Genomic DNA, 26,547 nt, shown 5'->3' on the forward strand with positions numbered 1-26,547 from the left:
GAGTTCTGGGTGGAAGGTTCAGATCTCTGGGAGTTCTGGGTGGAAGGTTCAGATCTCTGGGAGTTCTGGGTGGAAGGTTCAGATCTCTGGGAGTTCTGGGTGGCAGGTTCAGATCTCTGGGAGCTCTCAGTGGAAGGTTCAGATCTCTGGGAGTTCTGGGTGGAAGGTTCAGATCTCTGGGAGTTCTGGGTGGCAGGTTCAGATCTCTGGGAGCTCTCAGTGGAAGGTTCAGATCTCTGGGAGCTCTCGGTGGAAGGTTCAGATCTCTGGGAGCTCTCGGTGGAAGGTTCAGATCTCTGGGAGCTCTCGGTGGAAGGTTCAGATCTCTGGGAGTTCTGGGTGGAAGGTTCAGATCTCTGGGAGTTCTCAGTGGCAAGTTCAGATCTCTGGGAGCTCTCAGTGGAAGGTTCAGATCTCTGGGAATTCTCAGCCTTGTGGGAGAGATTCACTTGGGAATTCATTTTCACATTGAGCATCTTCTGCCAGAAGCTCCAATGGTTCTTTGCCTCTTCTGGGTGACTGCACAGTGAATCCTCTCAGAAATGTAAAAGTTAATGGTTCAGGACATGTCAGTATTTATTTTATACTGTCCAGATACTTCACTGAAACAATTCTCAGGGAAAAAAATGGCTTGTTAAGGAGTAATAATTTATTAGGCTGTGACTTGGAGGGTTTTACAGGATTAATGTGTTGGTTTTTCAGGAGCTAAAGCAAAGCCTTCAGTAGCTCATTGCTGCTGAATTGTTCTAAGATTTTTCTTGAAATTTAGAATTATGTCTTTGATATGATCTGGAGGTTCTTCCTTTATTGAGTGCCTTATCTAGCCAGGAATGATTTGTTATCCCCAGTGTCAGCAGCAATCACAGCTCCTGCAGAACTGGTCTCTCCTGCCTTCAGGATTTGGGATGCATTTCCCTCTTTTCCCCTGGTTTGATGCTTTTCCACTCCCATAACTCCTGTTGGATCTAAAGGTTGGATTTCACCATCACAGCCAGTCCACATCTGAGAAATCTCTTCCTGCCCCAGAGAGCTCCTGTGTTCAGAGGGAGCCTGGGGGAGTTAAAGAATTGTGAGGTTTGGTAGGAAAGGTGAATTTAGTTCCCTGTGGAAGTAAAATTAGTAAAATACCAGTAAATCCCAGATCCTCTGACAATTCTCTGTGATGCAGTAACAGCACCCACTCCTGTGATGATCCCCGTGGCTTCAATGTCTCTGATACCCCAGGGAAATTCCCATTTTTCTAATGCAGATAATTTTGATATCAGATAAAAACCATTTTTAATAGTTGTCCCACCCCCATGTATTGCTCCATCCCCACAATAACCAGGATGGCAAAAAATTAAATGGCAGTATATTCCTAAAAAACTCCTCCAAGAAGTCCTAAAATTGCTCACTGGACACCCAAAAGCTGTACTAAAACACCCCAAAATGGTCCCAAATCCAGGGAAATTCCAGGGATTTCTGAGTGGAGAAAAAAATGGGAGAAAGTTGGGAAACGAAGGGGGGAAATCGGATTTAAAATGGCCCAAAATCCGCCATTCTCTGTCTATAGTTTCTATATCTATATATATATATAGATATCTGTATAATTCTCTATATTTTCTATATCTAGATATAATCTCTATAATTCTCTATATTTTCTATATCTATAGGTATATATCTATAATTCTCTATCTATATTTTCTATATATTCTATATCTATATCTCTATAATTCTCTATCTATATTCTATATTTTCTATATTTTCTATATCTATATCTCTATAATTCTCTATATTTTCTATATTTTCTATATCTATATCTCTATAATTCTCATATCTATATATATCTCTATAATTCTCTATCATATCTATATCTCTATAATTCTCTATCTATATTTTCTATATCTATATCTCTATAATTCTCTATCTATATTTTCTATATCTATATCTATATCTCTATAATTCTCTATATTTTCTATATCTATATCTCTGTAATTCTCTATCTATATTTTCTATATCTATATCTCTATAATTCTCATATCTATATCTCTATAATTCTCCATCTATATTTTCTGTACCTATATCTCTATAATTCTCCATCTATATTTTCTGTACTGTATCTCTATATGCCCCTTCCCTGAGTGGTGCCTTTGCCCCCAGGCTCTGGAGATGTACAAGGACGACTGGAACAAGGTGTCGGAGCACGTGGGCAGCCGCACGCAGGACGAGTGCATCCTGCACTTCCTGCGCCTGCCCATCGAGGATCCGTACCTGGAGAACTCGGAGGCGTCCCTGGGGCCGCTGGCCTACCAGCCCGTGCCCTTCAGCCAGTCGGGCAACCCCGTCATGAGCACCGTGGCCTTCCTGGCCTCCGTGGTGGATCCGCGCGTGGCCTCGGCCGCCGCCAAGGCTGCGCTGGGTACGGGTGCTGGTCGCTGTGTCCTGTGTCACTGTGTCGCTGAGCCCTGTGTCCTGTGTGTCACTGAGCCCTGTGTCACTGAGCCTGTGTGTCACTGTGTCATTGAGCCCTGTGTCACTGTGTCCTGTGTGTCACTGTGTCACTGAGCGACCCCTGTGTGTCACTGTGTCGCTGTGTCCTGTGTCACTGTGTGTCACTGAGCCCTGTGTGTCACTGAGCCCTGTGTGTCACTGTGTCACTGACCCCTGTGTCACTGTGTCCTGTGTGTCACTGTGTCACTGAGCGACCCCTGTGTGTCACTGTGTCGCTGTGTCCTGTGTCCTGTGTGTCACTGAGCCCTGTGTCGCTGAGCCCCACGTGTGTCGCTGTGTCCTGTGTGTCGCTGTGTCCTGTGTGTCGCTGTGTCCTGTGTGTCGCTGTGTCGCTGAGCCCCACGTGTGTCGCTGAGCCCCACGTGTGTCGCTGAGCCCCACGTGTGTCGCTGAGCCCCACGTGTGTCACTGTGTCCTGTGTGTCACTGTGTCACTGACCCCTGTGTGTGTCGCTGTGTCCTGTGTGTCACTGACCCCTGTGTCACTGACCCGTGTCACTGTCGCTGAGCCCTGTGTGTGTCACTGACCCCTGTGTCGCTGAGCCCTGCACGTGTCCCTGTGTCACTGACCCCTGTGTCACTGTGTCACTGTGTCGCTGAGCCCTGCCTTTCGCTGACCTGTGTGTCCCTGACCCTCCTGTGTGTCCCTTACCCCCTTGTTTCCCTCACCCCCGTGTCCCTGACCCATCTGCCTCCCCTTGTGTTCCTGATTCCCCATGTTTGCCTTGCCCCTGGGTGTCCCTGTCCCCCCTGTGTTGCTCGCCCCTGTGTCCCTGCCCCTTGTGTGTCCCTCATTCCATTGTGTCCCTGACCCTTGTGTCCTTCATCCTTGTGTGTCTCTCATCCACTTGTGTCCCTGACCCCTGTGTCCTTGAATCTCTGTGTCCCTGACCCTTGTGTCCTTCATCCTTGTGTGTCCCTCATCCCCTTGTGTCCCTGACCCCCGTGTCCTTGAATCTCTGTGTCCCTGACCCTTGTGTCTCTCATCCCATGTGTGTCCCTGACCCCCGTGTCCCTCCCCCTGTATCCCTCTCCCCCAGCCAGAGGGGCCCAGGCTCCTCAGAGGCAGTTGTGGGCACAGGTGATGTGGGCTCAGCTCTGTTCTTCCAGCTTTGTGTTCTGTTGGAGCACCAGAGGCAAGAACCTCACAGTGTTCAGCTTTCCTGAAATCCCATTTGCAGGTGGCCCTGCCTGGCTGATCTCCAGACCCTCCAGCCCCACCACTGTGAAGCTGCAGTGGCTCCAAAGGCCACTGAGTGCCAGCAATGGCTGCTGTTGCCTTCTGCCCTCACTGCTCCTGCAGTGTTCCTCTGCCCCTGTCCCAGTGCAGCTCTGGGCAAATTCAGTGGGAATCTTGCAGTTTTCCTCTTTTTCCTGTGTGAAATTCCTTGCCAGAGACTCTAGAATTCCCAGGCCTTTAAGGTCCCATTCCACCTCCTGCAATGGGCAGGGACATCTTGCACCAGAAGGTTTAAGTCCTGAGTGGACATTGTGTGTGTGTCCACTTGATAAAACAGCTCCTTTTAATTTTTTCCTTGTCCTTCCACATAAAACACAATTTTATGTAATTGGGAAGGGATTTTTCTACCACATGTGAAAGACAAAATCAGCCACCTCGTGTGGCAGGAAGGAACTCGGGTATTTGGGAGTTGCCCTTGTCTCAGGGTTTACCTGCACACCAGCCAGAGGAAATGGGGTTTGGTTTGCTGCAGAAGGCCCAGAATGGCTCACTCTGTGTGTGTGTGTGTGTGTGTCCCACAGAGGAGTTCTCCCGGGTCAGGGAGGAGGTGCCCCTGGAGCTGGTGGAAGCCCATGTGAAGAAGGTGCAGGAGGCAGCCAGAGCCTCGGGGAAGGTGGATCCAACCTTTGGGCTGGAGAGCAGCTGCATTGCAGGCACGGGCCCTGAGGAGCCTGACAGGATGGGTGAGTGCTGGGGAAATGCCCTGGAGCATTCCCTCTGGGTCTGACAGGATGGGAGAGTGCTGGGGAAATGCCCTGGAGCATTCCCTCTGGGTCTGACAGGATGGGAGAGTGCTGGGGAAATGCCCTGGAGCATTCCCTCTGGGTCTGACAGGATGGAAGAGTGCTGGGGCATTCCCTGGGGTCTGACAGGATGGGTGAGTGCTGGGGAAATGCCATGGGGCATCTCCTCTGAGTCTGGCACACCCTGCATTCTCCTCCAGCAGGAGGTGGGAGCTGTGGGCAGGGGGAAGGGGATGGGTGTTCTGCTCACTGCAGAATTGACTTGGACACTGAGCTAAGGCATTTAGGACTGCCCTGAGTTTTAGGAGTTTGTTTTCCTGCTCTCACTATGTGGAAATGCTATTCCATGGGATGCACAGAGTGGCCTGACCAAAAATTCCAGAGCAGGATATTGAATTAGTTGGGGTGTTAAAGCAGACTGAGGGGTTTGGGCAGTGGGGTTTGAGGTGAACCTGGAACTCTGGGTGTGCTGCTCACTGAGGCAGCAGGACAGGGATTTCTCATGGGTGCTGGACTGGCTCTGCTTGCCTGGAATTCTGCTGGGCATTACCTGTGAGTGTTAACAAGCTCTGGTTTAATTTCTGTTGTATTCAGCAAATATTGTGCTGTGAAGTCTCTTCTCTGAAACCCTGCCTGGTACAAATTGGCTCCTCATTGCTCTGGATGTCACAGCAGCTCCCTGGGAAGTGCAGCCCCGTGTGCCCCTCTCTGTGTGCCCTGCCCAGCAGGAGGAGCAGACACAGTTTACTCCATCCCCATCTCTGACCTTGCTCTCCTCATTTGCTGGCAGCTCTACCACCTTGTCACTGTTATTTTCCTCTCACCCTGTTGGCTCCTGCTTTGTTGAGCTTATCACAAATTATTTTAGTGACTTTGGTGACTGGACAGAAGAGGCACGTCTGGCTCTGGGTGAAGCTGAGCAGGATGTGGTGGAGCTTGACTGGGGGCTGGATTTGGGATGTGCTCCTGCATTGCACAGCTGACCTGCTGCCACCCCACCCAGGGACCCCAGCAAGGTGCCAGACTGTGGGATGGCATCACAGGGGACTGGCTTTGCTGCTCTTCAGTTGTCAACCCCTACCCATGGAGGGCTGCTATTTATAGCACTTAATGTCCATGGCAAAACTACCCAGTGAATTAGATTGCAAAATGCCATTTAAATCACCAAGATAGTTCTTAATTAGGAAAGAAGCAAACAAACCACTCAGCCCTTCTGTCACATATCTCAGTTCTGCACTCAGTGGGACTGACTTGCCATGAGGCAGCTCAGTACTTTGGGATGGGGTGTGCTGGGAAGGGAAGAGAAACATCTGGAATATCTGCTGCTCCCTGTTCCTCAGAGCTGGCAGCAGGCACTGGAGCTCTGCTGAAAGGACAAGGCTTTGGGGTTCATTTACAAGTCAACTATAAACCAAATCTCCATCTGGGGCTGAGTTTCATTTCAGAGTTGTTTTAAGATAAGGTCAGATTAAGTTAATCTTTTATTCCAGACTTTGTTCCCCTTTCCCATATTCTCCTGGTACAGGTTCACTGTGGGTTGTTAAGGACTTCTCAGGATCATTTCAGCTGGAAAAACCCTCCAAGGTCACAGAGTCCCAGCTTGTCCTTCCCAGAGCTCTGAGTGCCACCTCCAGGGATGGGCACTGCAAACCTCCCTGGGCAGCCCCTGCCAGTATTTAACACCCCTTTCCATGAAGGAATTCCTGCTGATGTCCAGCCTGAGCCTCCCCTGGCACATCCTGAGCTGTTTGCTCCTGTCCCTGTACCACATTTGCTGCTTTGAGTTCTCCCCATTGCCAGGTTGCAGCCTGGCTCTTTCTGGCAGGATTTGGGCCCAGGCTGGAAATGGGGGCTCAGGGGTGTCTGGGGGGTGTGAGGGCAGCCCCAGCCCAGAGTCAGTTCTGAGCCCAGCCCTGCCCAGTGCTGTTAATGCGATTTGCATGGGGCTGTGGCTAATGGAATAAATTAGGGCAGCAGCAGATGGTTCTCCCTGGGGGAGCTGCTCAGCCCAGTGAACTGGGTCACTCAGCAATCTGTGGTGCCTCCCAGCCCCAGAGCTGGCACAGGGACCCCAGGTGTCCGTGCAGAGATCGTGCCATGGGCTGGGCTGTGCCTCAGAGCAGCTGTGCAGGGATGGAAGCATCTGCCTGGGCTTCCAGATGGGAATGGAAGTTCACTGGCTGCTCTAGTGTCAGAATCAAAGGATGGAAGGGACCTCAGGGATCACCCAGTGCCAGCCCTGCCAAGGCAGGACACCTCCCACTGTCCCAGGTGAGCCCCATCCAGCCTGGCCTTGGGCACTGCCAGGGATCCAGGGGCAGCCACAGCTGCTCTGGGAATCCCTTCCAGTCCCTCCCAGCCTCACAGGGAACAATTCCTTCCCAATATCCAGTCTAACCCTGCCCTTTTTCTCTTCAAAGCCATTCCTTGTGTCCTGTCCCTCCATCCATTCTGTAATGCAATCACAGAATGCTGGTTTTATATTTAAATGCAGCTATGGAGAAATCAACAACATCTGCTTAAGGTTCCATATTAAAGTTCATTAGTTATGTTTAAAAATAAAATTGTATCAGAGCTCCATAATAATTTTAAAACTGTTTAATATCAGTGAGTTATAGTCAATATGGAATGTGAAAAGGGAAAATGACTGGAACAGATTGGAGGAGCTTAAGTTAATGCCCAAGAATCTCCTAAGTCTTCATTGTTAGGTTTTCTAAAAGCTGGTGATAATTCCTTTTAAGTTGATAAAATGAGGCTTCAGTGGAGTTGGGAGGAGACTGGTGTGGTGCAGGTGCTGTGCTGGGTGTGGTGGGCTCTGTCTCTGTTCCTGCTTTCATGGAATTATAGCAGGGTTTGGGTTGGAAGGACCCTAAAGCCACCCAGTGCCACCCCTGCCATGGCAGGGACACCTTCCACTGTCCCCAGTGTTCCAAACCCCAGTGTCCAGCCTGGCCTGGGACACTGCCAGGGATCCAGGGGCAGCCACAGCTGCTCTGAGGTTTTAAAACAGTTCCCCACCAGAAATGTCAGGACCTTTCTGAGTCCTGCCCCAGTGCAGGCTGTGAACAGGCACTGGAGCTGCTGTCAGCTGTGTCAGTGAAAATGGCCTGAGGGGAGCAGAGATCCAGCTCCTCAGGCTGGGACTGAGCTGCAGGGCAGGGGAATATCCAGCACAGCTGTGGTGGTTAATAATTCCTGGGAAGTGTCTGTAGTGTCATTCCAGAGCTGGTTATGGCACTGATTTCTCCAGGCAGCCTCTGGAGGGGCTGTGCTGGAGTTACTGAGCATTTCAGCTTTTCCACTGACACCAGTCCTGGGGCTGGAGCTGCTGTGTGCCAGGGCTGAGGGAGTGCAGGTTTCATTTCCTGACCCTGACCTGTGCAGGGCTCAGTGCAGGGCTCCACTGACCTCTGGATGGGTTTGCTTCATTCCCAGACACACACAGGGAGGCACATCTGCACTGCTATTTCAGGCAGGGAGATTTCTCTCCTGCTCTCCAGGTGATGGAAACATTCCCAAACTGGGGGGCTCAGTCCTGTCCTGGTGAGTTCCTGGGGCTCACACAGAAGCTGCTGAGGCTTTCCCAGTTTCCCCAGCAGCTCTCCCAGTTTCCCCAGCAGCTCTCCCAGTTCCCCCATGGAGCCCCTGTTGCTGAGCCCCCAGGCTGTGTGGGGCAGGAGCAGAGGCAGCTCTGGTGGCTGTGCAGCCCTGATTCACTGTGGGAAATGTAAATGGTTTGAAGGGAAGGGTTAAATGATTTAAATGTGAAGGGTTTAGATACCCTGGATATGAAAATGCTGCTGCTATTTCCACAGCTAGTGTGTGTTTCCTCTCAGTTCAGTACTGATATTCCAGCCTGGCTGTGGCAGGTGCTGTGCTGCCTCAGAGCACAGAGGAGTCTGGGGTTCTGCAGGGCATCTCAGTGTGTGCTGAGCTGCAGCCAGGCAGGTGCCTCTGCTTTTGTGTGCAGAGCTTTGGTTGTTCTCCCACCACAGCCAGGGTTCCTGATCTGCTGCTCCTGCATCCCTTTGGTAACACAGGGAATTCTTACAGGGGGTGGTTCACAGGGTTCCTTGTTGACACAAAGTGCATTTCAGGTCTCTCTGAAGTCACTGGGCTCCAAGTTCATGTGTTAGAAAAAAGGGCTCAGTGTTCTGTGCAAAACAGAGCAAAATTCCATGGAAACAGAGCAGCTGCTGCTTCAGGTGGAAGGGGAGGCTTGGGCAGGTGATGGTTCCTCATCTCCCAGTGGTTTTTTTTTCCTCTTGAGAGGTGTCACCTCTTGGTGGCTCACAGCCATCTGCCTCTTCCTCACCTGAGAAATGTCAGGGGCAGGACAGGGGGGAGCAGCCTCAGGCTGGGCCAGGGGTGGGCAGGGTGGGAGCAGCAGGAATTTCCCCATGAAAGGTGCTCAGGGGTTGGTTTGGAGTGTCCCAGGAGTTCCTGAGGTGGCACTTGGGGCTCTGGGCTGGGGACAAGGTGGGGGTCAGGCACAGGGCAGCTCCATGGTCTCAGAGGGCTCATTCCAGCTTTAATGATTTTGGGATTCTGTCATCCTTGATTCCCACCTTCTGCAAGGTGCAGCCCCAAACCTGCTGAAGAGCTCAGGAGCACCTTTGGTGCAGGGGAAGGGATTTCAGAGGTTCTATCCTTCCAGTCAAGGCTTCCCCATTTGTCCCAGGGACACAGATCTCCAGCTGATCAATTCCTCTGGGATGGATTTTCATTAGGCTCATTAGATCCCACAGGAAAATCAGTCCAGTTGTGTTTGTGTCTGTGCCAGGGGCCAGAGGCAATTCTGTCCTGGCTGTGCAGAAGGTCAGGCATGCTCTGGGCTTGGTGTCATTCTTTCATTTTGCAATTAGGGATTAAGTTTTACCAGACTCTACTGTTTTCAGGTGCTTCCTTAGGAATTCTTCATGGAAAGGGTGTTAAATACTGGAGAGGGCTGTCCAGAGAGGTGGAACAATGTCCCTAGTGTTCCTGGGACATCAGAGGTGTCCCAGGAAGGCCTGGAGGTGGCACTCAGAGCTCTGGGCTGGTGACAGGGTGGGGATCAGGCACAGCTTGACCTCCATAGTCCTGAGGGTCTTTTCCAGCCTTAATGGCTCTGGCATCCTTTGAGCAGCCAGTGATGGAGAAACAAAAACCTGCTTCCACCCAGGCAAACCCATTTCCCCCAAACTGACAATGGATGATGGAACCTGTTGGATGGAGAACAAAAACCTGTTTCTACCCAAGAAAACCCATTTTCCCCCAAATTGACAATGGATGATGGGACCTGTTGTCCCTTGCATGTGTGTTGTCCCACCCTGGGACCTGGTGGCCCTGGAGCTGCAGCCACCACGCTGTCACTGCACATCAGGGCTCTGCAGCTGATGCAGGAAAACACTTTTCAAAACCCATTGACTCCAACCTGTCTGAAGCTGTCAGCCTGATTTTAACCTAACATTTATTGCAGCAGCCAGAACCAGAGAAGCCAGGTTAAATCAGGGTGTTTGCAGTAATCTTGGTGTCACACATCCCTCCCTTCCCAGGGTTTGGATGGTGTCCATCAGTGTGTCCTGGCACAAGGCAGGGTCTGAGAGCACTTGGAGATGCTCTGTGTGCTTTTCCTTGAGAAAATCCTCTCTGAAGAGTGGATGGGAAGCAGTTTGTCCTTCTGGGGTGTCCTGTTTGTTGGAACTCCTACCTGGCAGGAGGGGACAGGGGGGTCGGGCTCTGCTCCAGGGAACAGGGACAGGAGGAGAGGGAACAGCCCCAGGCTGGGCAGCAGCAGGAATTTCCCCATGGAAAGGGGCTCAGGGGTTGGAGCTGCCCTGGGAGCTTTGGATCCCCATCCCTGCAGGTGTCCCAGGAATTCCTGGCTGTGGCACTCAGAGCTCTGGGCTGGGACAAGGTGGGGATGGGGCACAGGGTGCACTCCAGGGGCTGGGAGGGCTTCTCCAGCCTCAGGGATCCTGGGAGCTCTGAATTCCTCCAGAGCAGCAGCAGCAGTCCCTGCACAGCTCCTGTGGCCCGTGGAGGGGTGTCCTGGCCACAGCAGCTGTGGCAGCCCCTGGATCCCTGGCAGTGTCCCAGGCCAGTGGGACAGTGGAAGTGTCCCTGCCATGGCAGGGATGATGGCAATGGGGTGATCTTGATGATTCTCTCCACCCAGGAATGTCAGTTCAGGGATTTCTGTGCAGTATTTCTTTGGTTTGAGCTCCCCCAAACTGGGCACGCTCGGTGTGTTCTGCACTTTGTCTCCCCTTTTATTCCTTCAAGGATTGAATCCAGCTTTCTTTGTAAATCCTTCCCTTTCTGGGAGGAGTGACACTTTCAAGCCCAGTTTGGAACTCTGCTTCTAGGCTTGAAAGAGCTGTCTGACAAAATCTAATCAAGATTCTCCCTGTGACATTATTGGGTCACTAAATCCTGACTCTGAGATAAAACCTGTGAGGAAGAACATCCCCAGTCTCCCTAAACTGAATTATGGTAGCAGATAGTTCAGATAAGTGGGTGTATCATCTTAAAATAGGCCAAGAGGAAAACTATTACCCTTCAGTCAGATATTTTAGTTGGTTTTTCTTATATATGGAAGGAGCTTGTGTAAAAATTTCTCTACAGAGCTGTTGCTGTTCAAGAAGAACCCTTGGTACCTTGTTTTTCTTCAGTGTAGCACACAGGAATTAGCAGGAAAATGAGGATTACTGAAAACGAGCCCCCCGCACCAGCTGATGTCTTCAGAAGCTTAGAGATGGATCAGGACTTGTCAGCAGCAGTGCTGCATCACCCAGCCCAGGATCTCCATAAGCTCCTTTAATGCCTCTCTACATTAAATTGTGAAATCCTGGGCCAGGACCACGAGGTTCTGCTTCCTCCTGTCTCTCCTTACAGAGCTGTGGATAAATTGGGATTTCTTGAACTTCTAAGCAATGCCAGAAGATATCAGGGATTTTGGGATATTATCCAGGCACCTCCATTGTGTCCAGGGCTGGTTGTTACCCCTGATCTCCAGAGCCAGCAGCATCACAGGAACATTACAAATCAATGTTTTACAGAGCAATAAATGAACTGCCAAGGGCTGTGTCAGCACTCCAGCTCTTCCTCCACTCCTGCAGCAGTGGCTCCTCCATCATTATCTTCATTATTTCTTCTTCTGGCCTCATGGTGGTCTCACCTTAGCACCAGCTGGGCCTTGCCTGGTCTGGTTTGGGGCAGGAGGGAGATGGAAATGCCCCAGGCAGGGCAGGGCTTGGCCCCACTGCAGGGACCAGCAGCTTTTATTAAACCCAAACACAGAGTGGGGAGTGGCTGTGGGGCAATTCTGAAACCTTCCCTCTTTGTCTGTCAGATGGAGCTGAGGAGGAGAAGATGGAGACAGAGGCAGAGGGGCAGCCAGCAGAGAAGGTGAGTGGGGTCAGCTGCTCTGCCCTTCAGTCCTGACTGCAGCTTTGGGGTGCCTGGAGCACAGCTGGCATTGGGACAGCTCCTGGCACCACATTATAGTGGCACCACATTTGAGTGGCTGTTCTTTTCTTTTCTGCCTTCACTCAGTCAGGATTGAAGCATGAGAGAGATTTTTGTGTTCAGACTCAGTTGTTTATTGGTTCTTATCTTTATTACAGTAAGTTCTGCAGCACTTCCAGCTACCAGCTAAAAGTGAGAAAATGTTGGTGGATCCAGCCAGTTACAAGGTCTTTTAAAGCCCAACTATCCAATTAAAAACTAATATCTGTATTATTTATGCTTTTGACCCAGCACCTGTGACCCACACTGTGGGATTTTCTATCCAAACAAAAACTACCTGAAATCATGAGGAAGGAACAAGAAAAGAGCCAAGAAAGAAGAGAAGAGCCAACTCCCCAGAATCTCCATCCTGTCCCATACCTATTATTGTATTCTAAACCCCAAATCCCAAACCTCAAACTGTATGAGTGTTTCAGATGTGAACTGGGAGTAAGCTGGTATCCTGAAATTCCAGGATAGTAGCTTAATTACTACTAAATTATTCTTATCTTTTAATTATTGCTATTTAATTTGTTTATGCATTAATATAATGTTGTTTAATATGTATTTTAATAAGGGTGATATTTTAATTATATATGTACATTTAATGTTTAAATTATTATTTATGAATCAGGAATGTAGCAGAATTAAATAATAAATAAATAGGGTGTTTTTTTCTGGAGTCTGCAGCAACAGGAGACATTTCTTGTTGCCTCCTTCACCAGATGAGTTCAGAGTAACCTGGGGCTGCTCAGTGCAGCCTTGGGGTTGTTTCCCACTCTGCCTCCCTGATAAACAGGGACATTTGGCAAGAGACAAGTGGGGAGCTCACTCAGGGCTTGGAAATCTGCATGTTCCCAGCCATTCCCTGATTCTGTGGTCTTAGCTGAGGAGTTTTTGTACCCACAGGATAACCCAGCTTGGCCTGGCTCACTGGACTTGTCCACTTTAGCATTTGCTTTATTCACATTTTGGGTTTGTCAGATTTGGCTGAAGCAGCAGCCACCCTTTGAAATGCCATCTCTTCCACTGAGGTAATGAAAACACAAAGTTAATGTGAATATCTTCTCTCCCTGCACCCCTCCAGGTGGAGAGCAAGGCTGAGAGTGAAAGCGAGGAGGGAGAGAAGGTCCCGGAAGGGGAGAGCGAGCGGAGCGTGGAGAAGGAGCCCGAGGGGGAGGGGGCTGCAGAGCCCAAGGCAGGTGAGAGCTGCTCCCAGAGTGTGGGACAGGCCCAGACACAGCTGGGAACGTTCCCTGGCCCCTCAGGATCCCCCCAAACCTCCCTGCAGAGCCCAGGCACCAGATCCCTCCCTGAGCCCCAGCCCCAGAGGAGGAGGGGGTGCCACGTTCCACATTTGATCCTTTTGGGTGCAGAGAGGTGGAACTGCTGGAGGAGTTCAGGGTTTGGAGCAGCCTGGGGCACTGGGGGGCACTGGGTGGGATTTGAGGTCCCTTCCAGCCCAAACCAGTCTGGGATTCTCTGCTCACTGCTCCCCTTGGGAGTTCCTGTTCCTGCTCGGTTTCCCTGGGAAGTGATGCCAAGCCTGGATTTTGGCAGGCTGAGGAGTAAAAACATCCTCATAAAACCTTATTCTTTTTGACATTTCCTCTGTGCCACATAAAACCATGGAATGGTTTGGGCTGGAAGGGACCTTAAACCCCACCCAGTGCCATCCCTGCCATGGCAGGGACACCTCCCACTGTCCCAGGTGAGCCCCATCCAGCCTGGCCTTGGGCATTGCCAGGGATGGGAATGCATAAATTGCTTTTTTTCCTGCAGCTTAGATTCAGGTTTTCAGCATGGGTGGAATAAGAAGCATTTGGATTTGCAGGAGTTGATTTGGAAATGCTGAAGGGGAGCTGATGGCAGGGGCTGAGTTGAGAAGATGGGAATGAAAAGCATTTAAAGATTTAAAGTTTCCCCATTTGTTGGATCAGACCCTCTCAGACTGGGGTTCCCCTGTCAGCCTGTGGATGGGGAGCAGTGCTGGAGCTGAGGATCAGTTAATTAGTGCCTAATGAGCCTGGTGCCCTCCCATGCTGGGAGTGTGTGACAGGCTGGGCTGGGGTGTCTTGCAGAGGAGAAGGAGGCAGAGGAGAACAAGGAGAACGTGGATGGCAGCAAGGACAAGGAGGCTGAGGCTGGCAAGAAGAAAGTGGAACATGAGATCTCAGAGGGAAACGTGGCCACAGCTGCAGCTGCTGCCTTGGCCTCTGCTGCCACCAAGGCCAAGGTTGGTGCTGTCCCAGTATTGGTGTTTTTTGGGTTTTTTATAGGTTTGGGACTAAATTAGCAAGACAGTAAATTTTGTTTGGATTTAGATGTTTATTGGTTTTTATTTATATTACAGTTTCACAAAGTGTGAGTTTTACAGCACTTCAAGCTAAAAAAAATTAAAAGTGCAGTTCTGTTTCTTTCTCTACATGGCCTTTTAAGGGTAAACTGTTCAATTATGGAATGTTACTTAAATTGTTTTTACTTTTAACTCAATAACCAACCACCTGTGGCCCACAATGCAGAATTTTTTACCTAATTACACAATATGACTCAAACCCATGAAGAAGAAAGTGCAGAAGAAGGTGAAGAAGGACTAGCCTTTGACTTAAAACCTCTATTTTGCTTTATATATATTACTATATTCTAAAACTTTAAACTCTGACTTTTCCTCCATGTGATGTAAGTTTCCTACACACTTCTCTTTAACCACACAGCCATGATCCCAGTCTGTGTTTGGTGTTTTGTTAACAGTCTGTTCAGAGCTCCTTGGTGTCTCCCCCTAAACTGCTGTTGGTGTGTGGTCTCTAATGAGCTGTGTTCAATCAGCTTTTCTTTACCCTGTCATTACTAATTGCACGTTGTCTTTGCTTTTCCTTCCTGCAGGAACCACACTGCTTTCTTTGCTTTTAGAGTATCTGTTTCAGATCTGCTTTCTCTTTCCAGTTTTCTCTGGATTCAAGTTTTAATTTGGATTTTTTTTTATTCAGTTCCCCATTCCATGTCCACCTGCTTTGTAGAAGTCCAGAGCAAGGCATGGGTGGTGTTTATTCCTGGTGGATTTCCAGGGATAGAATGAGGTGTTGTGTGTTCTGTTAACTTTTCCACCCTGATCTTTGACTCTTTAACTTTAGACTTTTCCCCCAGAGTGAGGATGGTGGATGCAGTCCCTCCTTTTGAACCCAGGAGAATGGAGATTTTAGTTCTTACCTTTCAAACCAGGCTGTGAAATCCCACATGGCAGACACCTCCTTGTCCATTCAAATCCCAAATTGCAGCCACAGCTGAGGTTCAGCATTTTGGTGAAGTGCAGAGTCCAGAGGGGCTCCCTTGTGCATCACTTTGAACCTGAGGGTGACTCTCACTTCACCAGACTCACAGATATCCTCAGCCAAGCTGGAACACCCTGGATCTGTATGAGGAGCATGAGATTTCATGTTTTATGGCACCCATGTGAGGATGAGCTGCTCCCCTTCTCTGGAGATAACCTTGGAGGGAGCAGGGCCCTGCCTGTGGCACTTTTCATTGTGGCAATAATTAATAATGCTCTGGAGGAGATCAGCTCTCCATTACAGAGAATAATGCATTGGAATTAGGAGGTTGACACTCCAGAGCAGAATTCAGGTTCAGCAGGGATTTCTCTTCCCACTCACTTAAAAAGCCAGACAACATTAGAGCTTTGGGTGGTCTGTGTCTTGTCTGAGGGGGTAATTAAACTCTTCATCATAAACTCCAGGCCTGCTCATGTGAAAACATATTTTCCCTAGGATTTCATATCAGAGCAATATTGCAGTTGGATTCTGAGGGAAGACAGGAGTTAAAGACAATTAATGGAAATGGGGGCTTTGTTTGTTTGGGGTTTTTTTTCCTTGTTTCTGTTTTGTTTGTTTGGGTTTTGATTTTTTTCTTTTGGGATCAGTGGCTTCCAGCAGTGGAGTTGTGCTGTTTGGGAAATGGTGAACATGAATGTTCAGGGTGAGACTCTGTTTCATACAGACCAACAATTTAAATGAGTTTTTGCAGGTTCTGGTTTCTGAACAAACAGCATTAAAATTTAAGTACCTTCTGCTCATTTTCCTCTCCATGGACACCCAGGGTGAGCTGGTTTTTCCTTTCTGTGCAAGAGTATCCCTGATGGATCCTGGCCTGTGCTGCTCCTGCTCTGGATCCATCACTTTCCCTGCCAGGAAAGGAGCTGGGGAGGGACTGGGGACAAGGGATGGAGGGACAGGGCACAGGGAATGGGACACTGCCAGAGGGATGGGTGGATACTGGGAACTGGGGATTCCTGGCTGGGATGGAATTGCCAGAGCAGCTGTGGCTGCCCCTGGATCCCTGGAGTGTCCAAGGCCAGGCTGGACACTGGTTGTTGGATCCTCCTGGGACAGTGAGAGGTGTCCCTGCCATGGCAGGGGTGGCACTGGGTGGGATTTAAGATCCCTCCCAGCCCAAACCATTCATGCATTCCAGGATTCAGAACCATTTAGGTTGGAAAAGCCCTTCAGGATCACTTGCTCATTCATGACTGGAGGCTGGTGCAGTGCTGGGTTTATCAGGCATTTATCAGGCATTTCAGATCACCACTGCATTTGTGAATTCCTGATTTCCCTCAGCTGCAGCTCTAGGGATTTGTCCTTTGCCCACAGAAAGCCCTGGGTAATGCCTGGTTGGGGAACAGCCTCTTTGAGTCTCTCTAGGAAAAACTTCAGGGATAATTTCCTTTCCAAGGTGTATTTTGAGACTCTCCTTTCCCCAGTCATGTGCTTTAATTAGCTGTTCATCCCATTTCATGATTAAAATTGCACATGTGAAACATTCTGTATAACCAGGTGATTCCTTCACTCTGAATTTTCATACAAAAGAGTTTCTTTTACTAAACAGTGTCCTTGACATGAAATTTCCTGTTCTGACAGCTTTGTTTCATTACTTTGTGTGCAGCCCTTGGGTCAGTTTTGGAGCAGCTGCTGGAGTTTCACAGGCTGTGGTGTTGGATGAGCTGGGGGTCCCTGTGCTTCTCTCAGAGCTGGTTTGAAATTCTCTTTATAGAGAGTCAGGAGTGCCTTTACCCCCATTTGCTGAGCCCTCCTTCAGTGCTGGTGGCTCAGGGGTGAACCTTGCCAAATGGCACAGTATCACATGGCTTTGAGAAATTCTGGTTCTATTCAGGGTTCCAGGGAGGGTTTTAGTGCTGCTTTCCTCCCAGTTCTGAGCCAGTTTGGGGCCCAGCTCCCCCAGTAGGGGTTTGTCCTTTTTTTCCTTCTTCCCCTCACCTTTCCCTCCTGCCCCAGCCCTGGGATGTGTCAGGACACTGTGAATGCAGGGCATGGTGCTGCATCCTCAGGCTGTTCTCCTCCTGAGCAGCAGGATTTTAACAAAAATGAGGAAAGGCATCATGACCACACTTGTCACACTCTGAGGGTGTGAAACACTTCCATGGCTGGCTCATGTATCAAATATAAATACACAGATCTCTGCAGTTATTTCTGTGTGTGTATAAATGGGGTGAGGTTAATCTTTATAAAGAATCAATTTGCCTTCTGCTTGAGAAAAATCTATTTTAATGAAGGCATGGCAGTGCCATCTCCCTGGTTTGGGGTCATTCTGGGTCACAGCTCCCTCTGTGTGTCCTGCTGGGAGCTTTTGGTGACCCTCAGCTGACTCCACTGCACAGACCCTTCTCCCTCATTTGCATTCCCACTGGAAGGATCCAAGGCAGAGCTCTGAGCATCCTCCACACCTCTTGTATTAAACCTTCACACTAATTTATTTGGTTAAAACCTTAATAATCTTCCAAGAGCCTCTGGTTTATATATTATAATCTAATTGCCTGTTTTGTGTCCAGAAGTGGAGCTGGCTGATTCCCTCCCTCCAAGCCCCTTGTTGTGCCCAGTGTCACAGAACAGCCCCTGTGTTCCATCCCCAGCACCTGGCAGCTGTGGAGGAGAGGAAGATCAAGTCCCTGGTGGCCCTTCTGGTGGAGACTCAGATGAAGAAGCTGGAGATAAAACTTCGCCACTTTGAGGAGCTGGAAACCATCATGGACAGGGAGAAGGAGGCAGTAAGTGGGAATTTGGGATTCAGTCTCTCCCTGCACAGCCCTGTGTGCCAACCTCTGCAAAACCAGCAGCTCCTCTCCTGTGTGTGCAATCCATAACTCCTCCCATCTGGCCTTTGAGCCCTTTCCTCCTTCATCTCTGGGGGATCCTGGGTTTGCTTCTCATCCTTGCTCCAAGCAGGAATGTGGGATTGAGCCTTTTTGTGGCCTTTCCACATGGATTGTATCCAAGAACAGCTTTTCCCTGGAAAGAGTGAAAGGGGGAATCCTTCCTTTCCTTCCCTTCCCAGGGAAGGGACCCATCCCTGGCTGCCTTGTCCCTGCCCCCAGTGAGGAGGGGACAAGGACTCAGGTCAGGGTTTTGGGGCTCTGAGCAGCTCCTGGGAAAGCCCACGGGGAGGGCTCAGTGACAGCCTCACTTTGTGGTGGTGAGGAGGGGTTTGCCTGAGCTGGGAAGGGAGGAGTGAGGTCAGGGCATGGAGAGGAGCTGTCTGGGCCTGGATTACTCAGGAATTACAGGGAGCTGTGTCACATGTGGGGCCAGAGGCTTTGGGGAAGTGCTTCCTCTGCAGCTGCTGGAAAGATGTCTCAAAATCTCATTTTTATCAGAATGGCCAGCTTTTAATTTCCTTTCTCTGTTGTGCCTCATTGTTGTGAGTAGACAGTTACTATGGATGGGTTGAAGATCCAGCCTGGAACGTGCTGATTCATAATTCCAGGGATTTCCACATTTGCCCTTCTGTGTGAATTGAATGGAATTACAGTTCCATTTGGCATTGATGGAATCCTGTCTCAGGCTGGGAGGTCCAGCTCCTTCTCCTCACAGCACCCAAAACTCACCCATGTGAGCCAGGGCATCATGCAGGCATCCCTGAGCTCTGCTGTGCCACATCCCTCTCCATGGAGAATTTTTCTTTCCAATCCAAAACTCCCCCTCATCACACTGGTGGAGTTTAAGATGTGGACTTCTCTTGGGGTAGGATGTCAGCAGGAATTTCTGGATTGCTCCACATCCTGTTTCAGTCTCTGCTTGATTGGCAGCTCAGGAAATGGACCCAACTCTTTTGGAAAGGTTCCCTGCAGATTCTTTCTTTGGGGGATATATTCCATTAGTGACAGGAAGGGTTTTTTCCTCCCTTTTGAGGCATATGACATTTCCCTTTTTAAAAATGTGCATACAGATTTTCCCCTTGGCTTCCTGGTGGTTAAATTCAGTCTTTTCACCTGTCATTGTGGATATTTAGTGGAATAATTAAAGCAGAAAAACCTCCTTGCTGCCACTGCACACTGTGCCTGTCGTTCCTGCTGCCCTGGCTGGGACTGGAGTGTTGACAGGAATCATTGCTGCAGACTGGAGGGTGCTGCATTTCAGGCAAAACACTTTTATTTGTGTTTGATGCCAGTGCTGAGTGTGGGAATCCTGCTGGGGGAGCTTTGCTGACCCAGAATTTCTAATGGCACCTGAAGCTTTGCTGGTTCTGTCCAGGGAGGATTCCCTGAATCCTGAGGCTGGAGAAGCCCTCCAGGATCATCCCCACCTTGTCCCCAGCCCAGAGCACTCAGTGCCACATCCAGGAATTCCTGGGACACTCCAGGGATGGGCACTGCAAACCTCCCTGGGCACTTCCAGTTCCTGAGCATCCTTTCCACGGGGAAATTCCTGCTGAGAGGAAGTTCTGTGCAGGGGATGAAGCTGTAGCACAGCAGCACAGAAATGGGTGTTATAACTGAGAGTTTTGTGCCTTTTTTTTCCTCTGTCCAGCTGTCTTTCCTCACCAGCCACAGGGATTCTGTAGAAGGGAATTTTCCCTGCTTTTCCTTTCTCAAATATGAATTTTCAATCACTGCCTGCTGTTGGAGCATCCTTGTGAAGACTCTTGTAAACTGTAGCAGGATGAGGTGCCACGAAGAGAGCAAAGCAGGGCCACAGAGGGGTCTCAAAGGAATAACAAAGTGCTGCCTGAGCCTTTGTTTGGGGTGGTTTGCAGGAATCCCTCCCCCAGCTGCCTGCCAGCCCGGCAGTGTTTCCCCATTTGGCAGTGGGTGGGTCTGTGGGGAGCTGGAGCAGAAAGGAGCCAGGGCAGTGAATGATGCCATTGTGGGCCCTGCAGCCCCCCCCGGCAGGAAGATGTTTAATTCATGAGCTCAGCCCATCTGGGGCTGCTCAATGGCTGCTCTGTGGAGCTCCAGCCCCATCCCAGGCTGCAGCAGCACTCCTGAGGCAGCCTGGGGACTGTGCACAACTCGTGCTAGGTGAGAGTCTCCTTGGCAACCTGCTTCAGGCTGAATTACAGAGTTTACCTTCACACACTCCTTCAATATTTGTAAAGCAGTCACACAGCCCCAGGCCTGGTCATCCACCAGTAATAATGTGGGAATGTGTCAATATTCCTGAAATAAATCAAATACCCCTCCTTCACCAGGGCACTGATCCATCATACAAATGCCCAGTGGCAGGAAATGCTTTCTGTAGCACTTCTGTCTTTTCATGGAATCTCAGACTGGTTTGGGTTGGAAGGATCTTCTGGATCATCAGTTCCACCCAGGGCAGGGGCACCTTCCCTGCACCAGGTCTCACCCTCTGCATGACTTGATAATTAATCAAAGTGGCCTCTTTGATGTTAATTGGCCTGACAGGAGGGTTTTTTACATAAAGCCCTAAGAGTGCCAGTCAGTGGTGTCTGGCTGCTGTGACATGCAATTCCTGCACTCAGAGGTGGAGAAGGATCCAGCCTGTGGTCCCTGAGCTCTGCAGCTGCACACACACTCTGCCTCAGGCTTACCTGGAAAATCCCCTGAGGTTCCTGCTCTCCCTCATTCCAGCACAGAAGATGGAGAGAAAACCCCCCAGTTCCTCCCAGGGCTGAGTTAGGGCTGAGTTCTCAGTGCAGAGCTCAGTGAGTAACGAGAGGTGTTGGGACAGAGCAAGGTGAGTTCATGTTCCAGCTAGAAAAAGCTCAGGGGCCTTTCCCAGGAGCTGCTGCAGGCACCCACAGGACAGTAATTCAGTTTGGTTTGGTGGGGTTGGGATGAGAAGCTTCTTCTGTTGCTGGGAAGGCTGACCTGGAGCAGAGACCAGACAGAGCAAAAGGGATAAAATAGGAATTTATTGAAAGGATTCACCTTGGGCACTGCAAGGGCCTGGCTGGGGCTGCACCCAAATCAAATCCAGGATCTCAGATGAGTTTTTACACTTTTATAAGTTTTGGTTCATCTTGGGGTCAGTTATCCAGCCACAGCCCCAGGCTATGCAGTCTCAGCCCCCTGCTTTGCCCCCTTCCCTTTGCCATTGTTTCTGCTTTTTGGGTACCAGTTGTACCAAAAAATTCTCCAGCTGGGAAGGAATTGTTTTGTCCAACTCCCCTGTGAAGAGAACTTCCTAACACCTAACATGAAGTTTCAGAGTTACACACTAAGCAGCAGAGATTGTGAAAAATACAAAAGCCAACCCCAAGGCATTACTTCCAACCCAAGCCCTTGACTGGTGTTAGAAACACATCATTCCTAACTGAGCTCTGCCTTTCCCTCCTGTCCCTGTCCCAGCTGGAGCAGCAGAGGCAGCAGCTGCTGACAGAGAGGCAGAACTTCCACATGGAGCAGCTGAAGTACGCCGAGCTCAGGGCTCGCCAGCAAATGGAGCAGCAGCACAGCCAGACCCCCCAGCAGCACCCCAGCGGGCCTGCCATCACCCCCCTGGGGGCTGCAGCCCACCCAGGGCTGCTGCCCCACCAGCAGCCCCCTCCCTACCCCATGATGCACCACCAGATGCCACCTCCTCACCCACCTCAGCCAGGTAAGAGCTGCAGTCCTGCCCAGGGCCCTGAGGGAGCAGCAGCCAGGGGAGGCTGCCCAGGGCTGCTCTGGGTTACTGGTTTATGGTGGTGCCACCCTCAGTTTGCTGCAAGGATGAGCTTGGCTTGTTCTGCAGCTTCATTCATTCCAGATGTAGGGGTGGAGGGGTCCTGTGGAGGGTGGGGACCCCAAAAATCAGGAATGAGGGAGGGCCAGGCTGCCCCCAGCAGTGCCAGAGGCAGTGGGCACCAACAGGAGAAATTCCTTCCAGCCACAGGAAAACACCTTTTCCCTCATCAGCCCCAGAGCAGATTGTCCAGCAGGGCTGGGAGTCCCCTGCCTGGGACAGTCAAGCTCTCAAGTTAAATATGAAGCTGCCCCAAGCACTTCCAGATGTTTTTAGGTTATTTGTATTTCCTTAGACTTGTTTTATACTCAGTGATCTGAGCAGATGCTCCTTCAAAAACAATCACTCCTCAAATTCTGCAGTTCATGGCACCACCAAAGCAGGAACAGAAATCAAAGGGAAGGGCTGGGACAAGCAGCAGAGGCAGGAAACTCCTTCAGGGGCTTCCTTTGGCAGGAGAGCTGACTGGGAGAGGTCCCTGGCTGTGTGTGGTGCCAGGGGAGGGTCACAGGACCCTGTTGGTCAGAGGGGTCCCCTGGAAGTCTCCAGTCCAGCCTCTCCTGCCTTGTCCTGCTCAGGGTGGGGTGCTCCTGATTCCAGAGGTGATGATGTGACTTGGCAGCTTTTACTTGCCAAAGCCTATTGGAATGGTAATTTAAAATCAAATAACAGTGTCTGGCACATGGAAATCTGTCTGTGGGACTGGGTAAGCCAAGGAGGAGCTTGACCAAAACCTGCTCCAGAAGAAGACCTGATCAGTTATTAGCCAGAAATATTTGGGAAGATTTTTCATAGGCAGCAGCTGAAGAAGGTGGAAGGTTTGGCTGCCATAATCCAAATAGAACATGGCAACAAGGAGCTGCAGGAACTTGTTTTCCTCCTGAGACTAAAAGTGTTTGGTTTGGAGCAGAAGGGCACAGGAAAGCAGCAGGATTTGCAGGTGACCAGGAGGATGGGGAGTATCTAATCCAGCTGGATGTGCAGGGTAACCAAAGTGGGTTCCCTCAGCAGGTGCAGAGGGGCAGGAGGGGAACAGGGTCTGGGCAGGCTCAGGGAGATCCTGGTTTACTGTGGACAAAAATCCCTGTTTGGAGCTGGTTTGCTTTTTGTTGGAATTGGATTGGGAGTGTGATAAGACATGGTCTAGTTTTAGACTCAGGTTTAACATCCTGGCTCAGTGCTGGGCTCTGAGGGGTGGGGACAGCTCAGGGCTGCTCATGTATCCATGAAGGAATAACCTGGAAAGGGAAAACTGGCAGATGAGAACAGGGGACAGCAGGGAGTGCTGGCACAACCAGCTGCTGGAGTGGCAGTGGGACAAGGTGGAAGCTTTGCTGTGTTTATTCCCTGGGGGACTGTGGCTCCTGGGTGCTGGGGTGTCCCAGCCCTGGCTCACACTGCCAGAGAATTCTGCTTGCACCTGACAATTTGTGATTCACCTGCAGAGACTTTGGGTTTCTTTTTTAAAAAAGAAAAGGGGGGAAGAAGTTGGTGGTATTGTAGAATTCTTGTTATGTATTAGTTTAAGGGAAACATGGTTTTGGATTTTATGTTATGCTTTTGGTTTTTTTGCTTTGTTTACTATTAGTAGCACAGATTTCTCAATTAGCCAACCTAAAACAAATGTTTCAGTGGCTTTAGCTAATATGACAAGTTTGGATACCATATGCTTGTCCAGCATGACCCCAGAAAAGCCATTCTCAGCTTGATTAGTTGTTGTTTAGCCCTGTGCTACCCCAGCCCCTCTCAGCCACCCAGGCTCTGCATTCCTGCCCTCCTCCCAGAGCAGGGACAGGGAGTCTGGGCTGGTGATACCAGAACATCTTCCAGGTTTGATTAAAGCTGTCAGTGGGAGGAATCTGAGCCCTGCTCAAGGCTTGGAGCAAAGCCCTCAGTGTCTGCTGAGCCCAGCTGATCTGGCCTGGGAAGCAGGGGAGGCTCATTTCCCTGAGTTCCTCACAGGAATCTGTAGGAGGGCCTGGGAAGCCCAGGGGTGCACAGCAGAGTTATTCTGACTTGAGAGCCTGGGGAGAAAAGGGCAACCTGGTGAATTCAGCCCCACACCTGTGAGTTCCCTCAGTGGATCTGCCCCTGAGTCCTGCAGCCTTGGTGGAGATCCCAGATTTGGTGAGTGGATCTGTTCATGGAGAGCATCTCTGCCCAGGCTCACCCATTCTCCTGGGCATGGCCCTTCTGCCTCTGCTGCACCATGGAATTCATTCTCACTGAGCTTGTTTTGTTCTCCCCTTTGCCCTGCAATGAAAACTTTTAAAATAGGAAAGCAGAGTTGGATTCCAATTTCAGTGTGAAAAGCTGCACCTGTTGTTGTAACAGGAAATCAAATTCTCAGTTTCTTCCCATGGTACCACTTTGGGCACTTCATTGATTTCTCTTCAGACTCTGGGCTGGTGATCAGTGGGATGAGAACTCCTGGTGTTCCAGGGTGTGGAATACAAGAAACTTCTGGAAATTCTTGGAGGAAGAGAGATAGCTGGGAATTAGAGCTGTCATTATTAACTCTTCCTCCAGGTGAGATTCTCACCTGGTAAATAATTTCTGACTTGAGGCAGAAATGGAATGAGGAGGGCAGGATACACTTCCCACCACAACTGGATGAGCAACTTTAAGAACATTTTCCCTGATACATTTTACCTCATTTTCTGTCAATGGCTGAAATACTCAAAGAAAAAAAAAAAAAAAAAAAGATTTTGTCAGGAATTTTGGGCTTGGAGGTTTTCAGCTGCTGACCATTTAATTATTTGTGGGTTTAAATTAAGTTCCTGCATGCTGTTTGCTTCCTTATTGGACTGGTGATGATTCCAGGGGGCTTTTTGGGTACAGAGAGGGATTTTGAGTTCACTTCCTTTAGATAAATATTCCCTAACAGCTGTCAGTGCTTCCTTATTTCTCCATCAGATGTGCAGAGCTTGCTGGGGAGGTGCAGTGGGATGAGAGGAAATGCAGTCAGGGGGTGGTGGATAGGATTGGAGCTTTTCCATGGATTGGAAATTTGGGATTGGAGCTGATCCATGGCAATGGAAACAGGGTGAAATTTGGGGTTGGAACTGATCCATGGCAATGGAAACAGGGTGAAATTTGGGGTTGGAACTGATCCATGGATTGGAACCAGGGTGAAATTTGGGATTGGAGCTGATCTGTGGATTGGAACCAGGGTGAAATTTGGGGTTGGAACTGATCCATGGTTTGGAACCAGGGTGAAATTTGGGATTGGAGCTGATCCATGGATTGGAACCAGGGTGAAATTTGGGATTGGAGCTGATCTGTGGATTGGAACCAGGGTGAAATTTGGGATTGGAGCTGATCCGTGGATTGGAACCAGGGTGAAATTTGGGGTTGGAACTGATCCATGGTTTGGAACCAGGGTGAAATTTGGGATTGGAGCTGATCCATGGATTGGAACCAGGGTGAAATTTGGGGTTGGAGCTGATCCATGGATTGGAACCAGGGTGAAATTTGGGGTTGGAGCTGATCCATGGTTTGGAACCAGGGTGAAATTTGGGGTTGGAGCTGATCCATGGTTTGGAACCAGGGTGAAATTTGGGGTTGGAACTGATCCATGGTTTGGAACCAGGGTGAAATTTGGGGTTGGAGCTGATCCATGGTTTGGAACCAGGGTGAAATTTGGGGTTGGAGCTCTGAGGGTGGTCACTGGCACAGCAGCACTGACACCACATTGGGCTCTCCCTGGTGCAGTTTGGCTGTTTGAAAACCTGCCCCAGGCAAGAGGTGTTTGGGGCTGGAATAGGGAATCAAAGGAGTAAATATTTGATTTATTACAATATTCCTATACAATCAAACAGTAAATCCAAGGGAGCCCAGGCCAGCAGCTCCTCTGGAGTGACTCTGCTGTGCTGCCCTCCCTCCTGAGGCTGAGCTGCTCCTGGGCTGTGGGGTGGAGGGTCCTTTCCCCTGGGAGGGGAACAGCAGCAGCTTCCCCAGGAGAGATTCCCAGAGTATCCAGGAGAGATTCCCAGTGTATCCAGGAGAGATTCCCAGTGTATCCAGGAGAGATTCCCAGTGTATCCAGGAGATATTCCCAGAGTATCCAGGAGAGATTCCCAGTGTTTCCTAGAGGAATTCCCAGTGTATCCAGGAGAAATTCCTGGCACTGGAGGTGCCCAGACCCAGCACTGGCAGGGAGGGGCAGAAATGCTGGATCCAGAAATGCTGGATTTCTGGAAATGCTGGATCTGGAAATGCTGGGAGCAGTGAAGTGGAAACTGCCTCTCGTTCCCTGAGACACGAGGCTAAATGAGTTATTGTGGTTAATTATTCACAGTGCTTGGCTGGGGGGCAGTGGGAGGAGGGAAGGATGGATTTGCTGTTGGAATATCCCTGGAATGAGATGAGCTTTAGGGTGCCTTCCATCCCAAACCATTGCAGGACTCCTGGGAGAGCTGTTCCCAGCGGGAAGGAGCACACTTGGGATGGCAGCAGCAGGAGAGCAGGGTGTGAGCTCAGCCCACCTCCCAAATCCTGCCTGTGCTGTGCCACGGCTTTCCCTGCTGCAGGATTTGGATCAGCTCCAAGCCTCGTGCATCAAAACAAAACCCCTCTGGCTGCTCATCAGCCCAGTGCTCCTCAAGTGCTGA

General features: G+C 50.0%; 1 protein-coding gene across 1 annotated transcript in view; it reads left to right on the top strand.

Annotated features, from left to right (window-relative positions):
• The window catches only part of SMARCC1 (SWI/SNF related, matrix associated, actin dependent regulator of chromatin subfamily c member 1), a 64,548-nt gene that overhangs the window by 32,653 nt on the left and 5,348 nt on the right, over positions 1 to 26,547 (top strand). Inside the window, exons 20-26 of the mRNA XM_056485954.1 lie at positions 2,140 to 2,398; positions 4,251 to 4,412; positions 11,809 to 11,864; positions 13,051 to 13,165; positions 14,045 to 14,199; positions 17,884 to 18,018; positions 21,559 to 21,808. Coding sequence (XP_056341929.1) covers positions 2,140 to 2,398; positions 4,251 to 4,412; positions 11,809 to 11,864; positions 13,051 to 13,165; positions 14,045 to 14,199; positions 17,884 to 18,018; positions 21,559 to 21,808 — 1,132 coding nt within the window. The remainder of the gene's footprint in view (positions 1 to 2,139; positions 2,399 to 4,250; positions 4,413 to 11,808; positions 11,865 to 13,050; positions 13,166 to 14,044; positions 14,200 to 17,883; positions 18,019 to 21,558; positions 21,809 to 26,547) is intronic.

Source organism: Oenanthe melanoleuca, chromosome 2 (genome assembly GCF_029582105.1).
Source record: "Oenanthe melanoleuca isolate GR-GAL-2019-014 chromosome 2, OMel1.0, whole genome shotgun sequence".
In the NCBI taxonomy this organism is placed as follows: Eukaryota; Metazoa; Chordata; class Aves; order Passeriformes; family Muscicapidae; genus Oenanthe; species Oenanthe melanoleuca.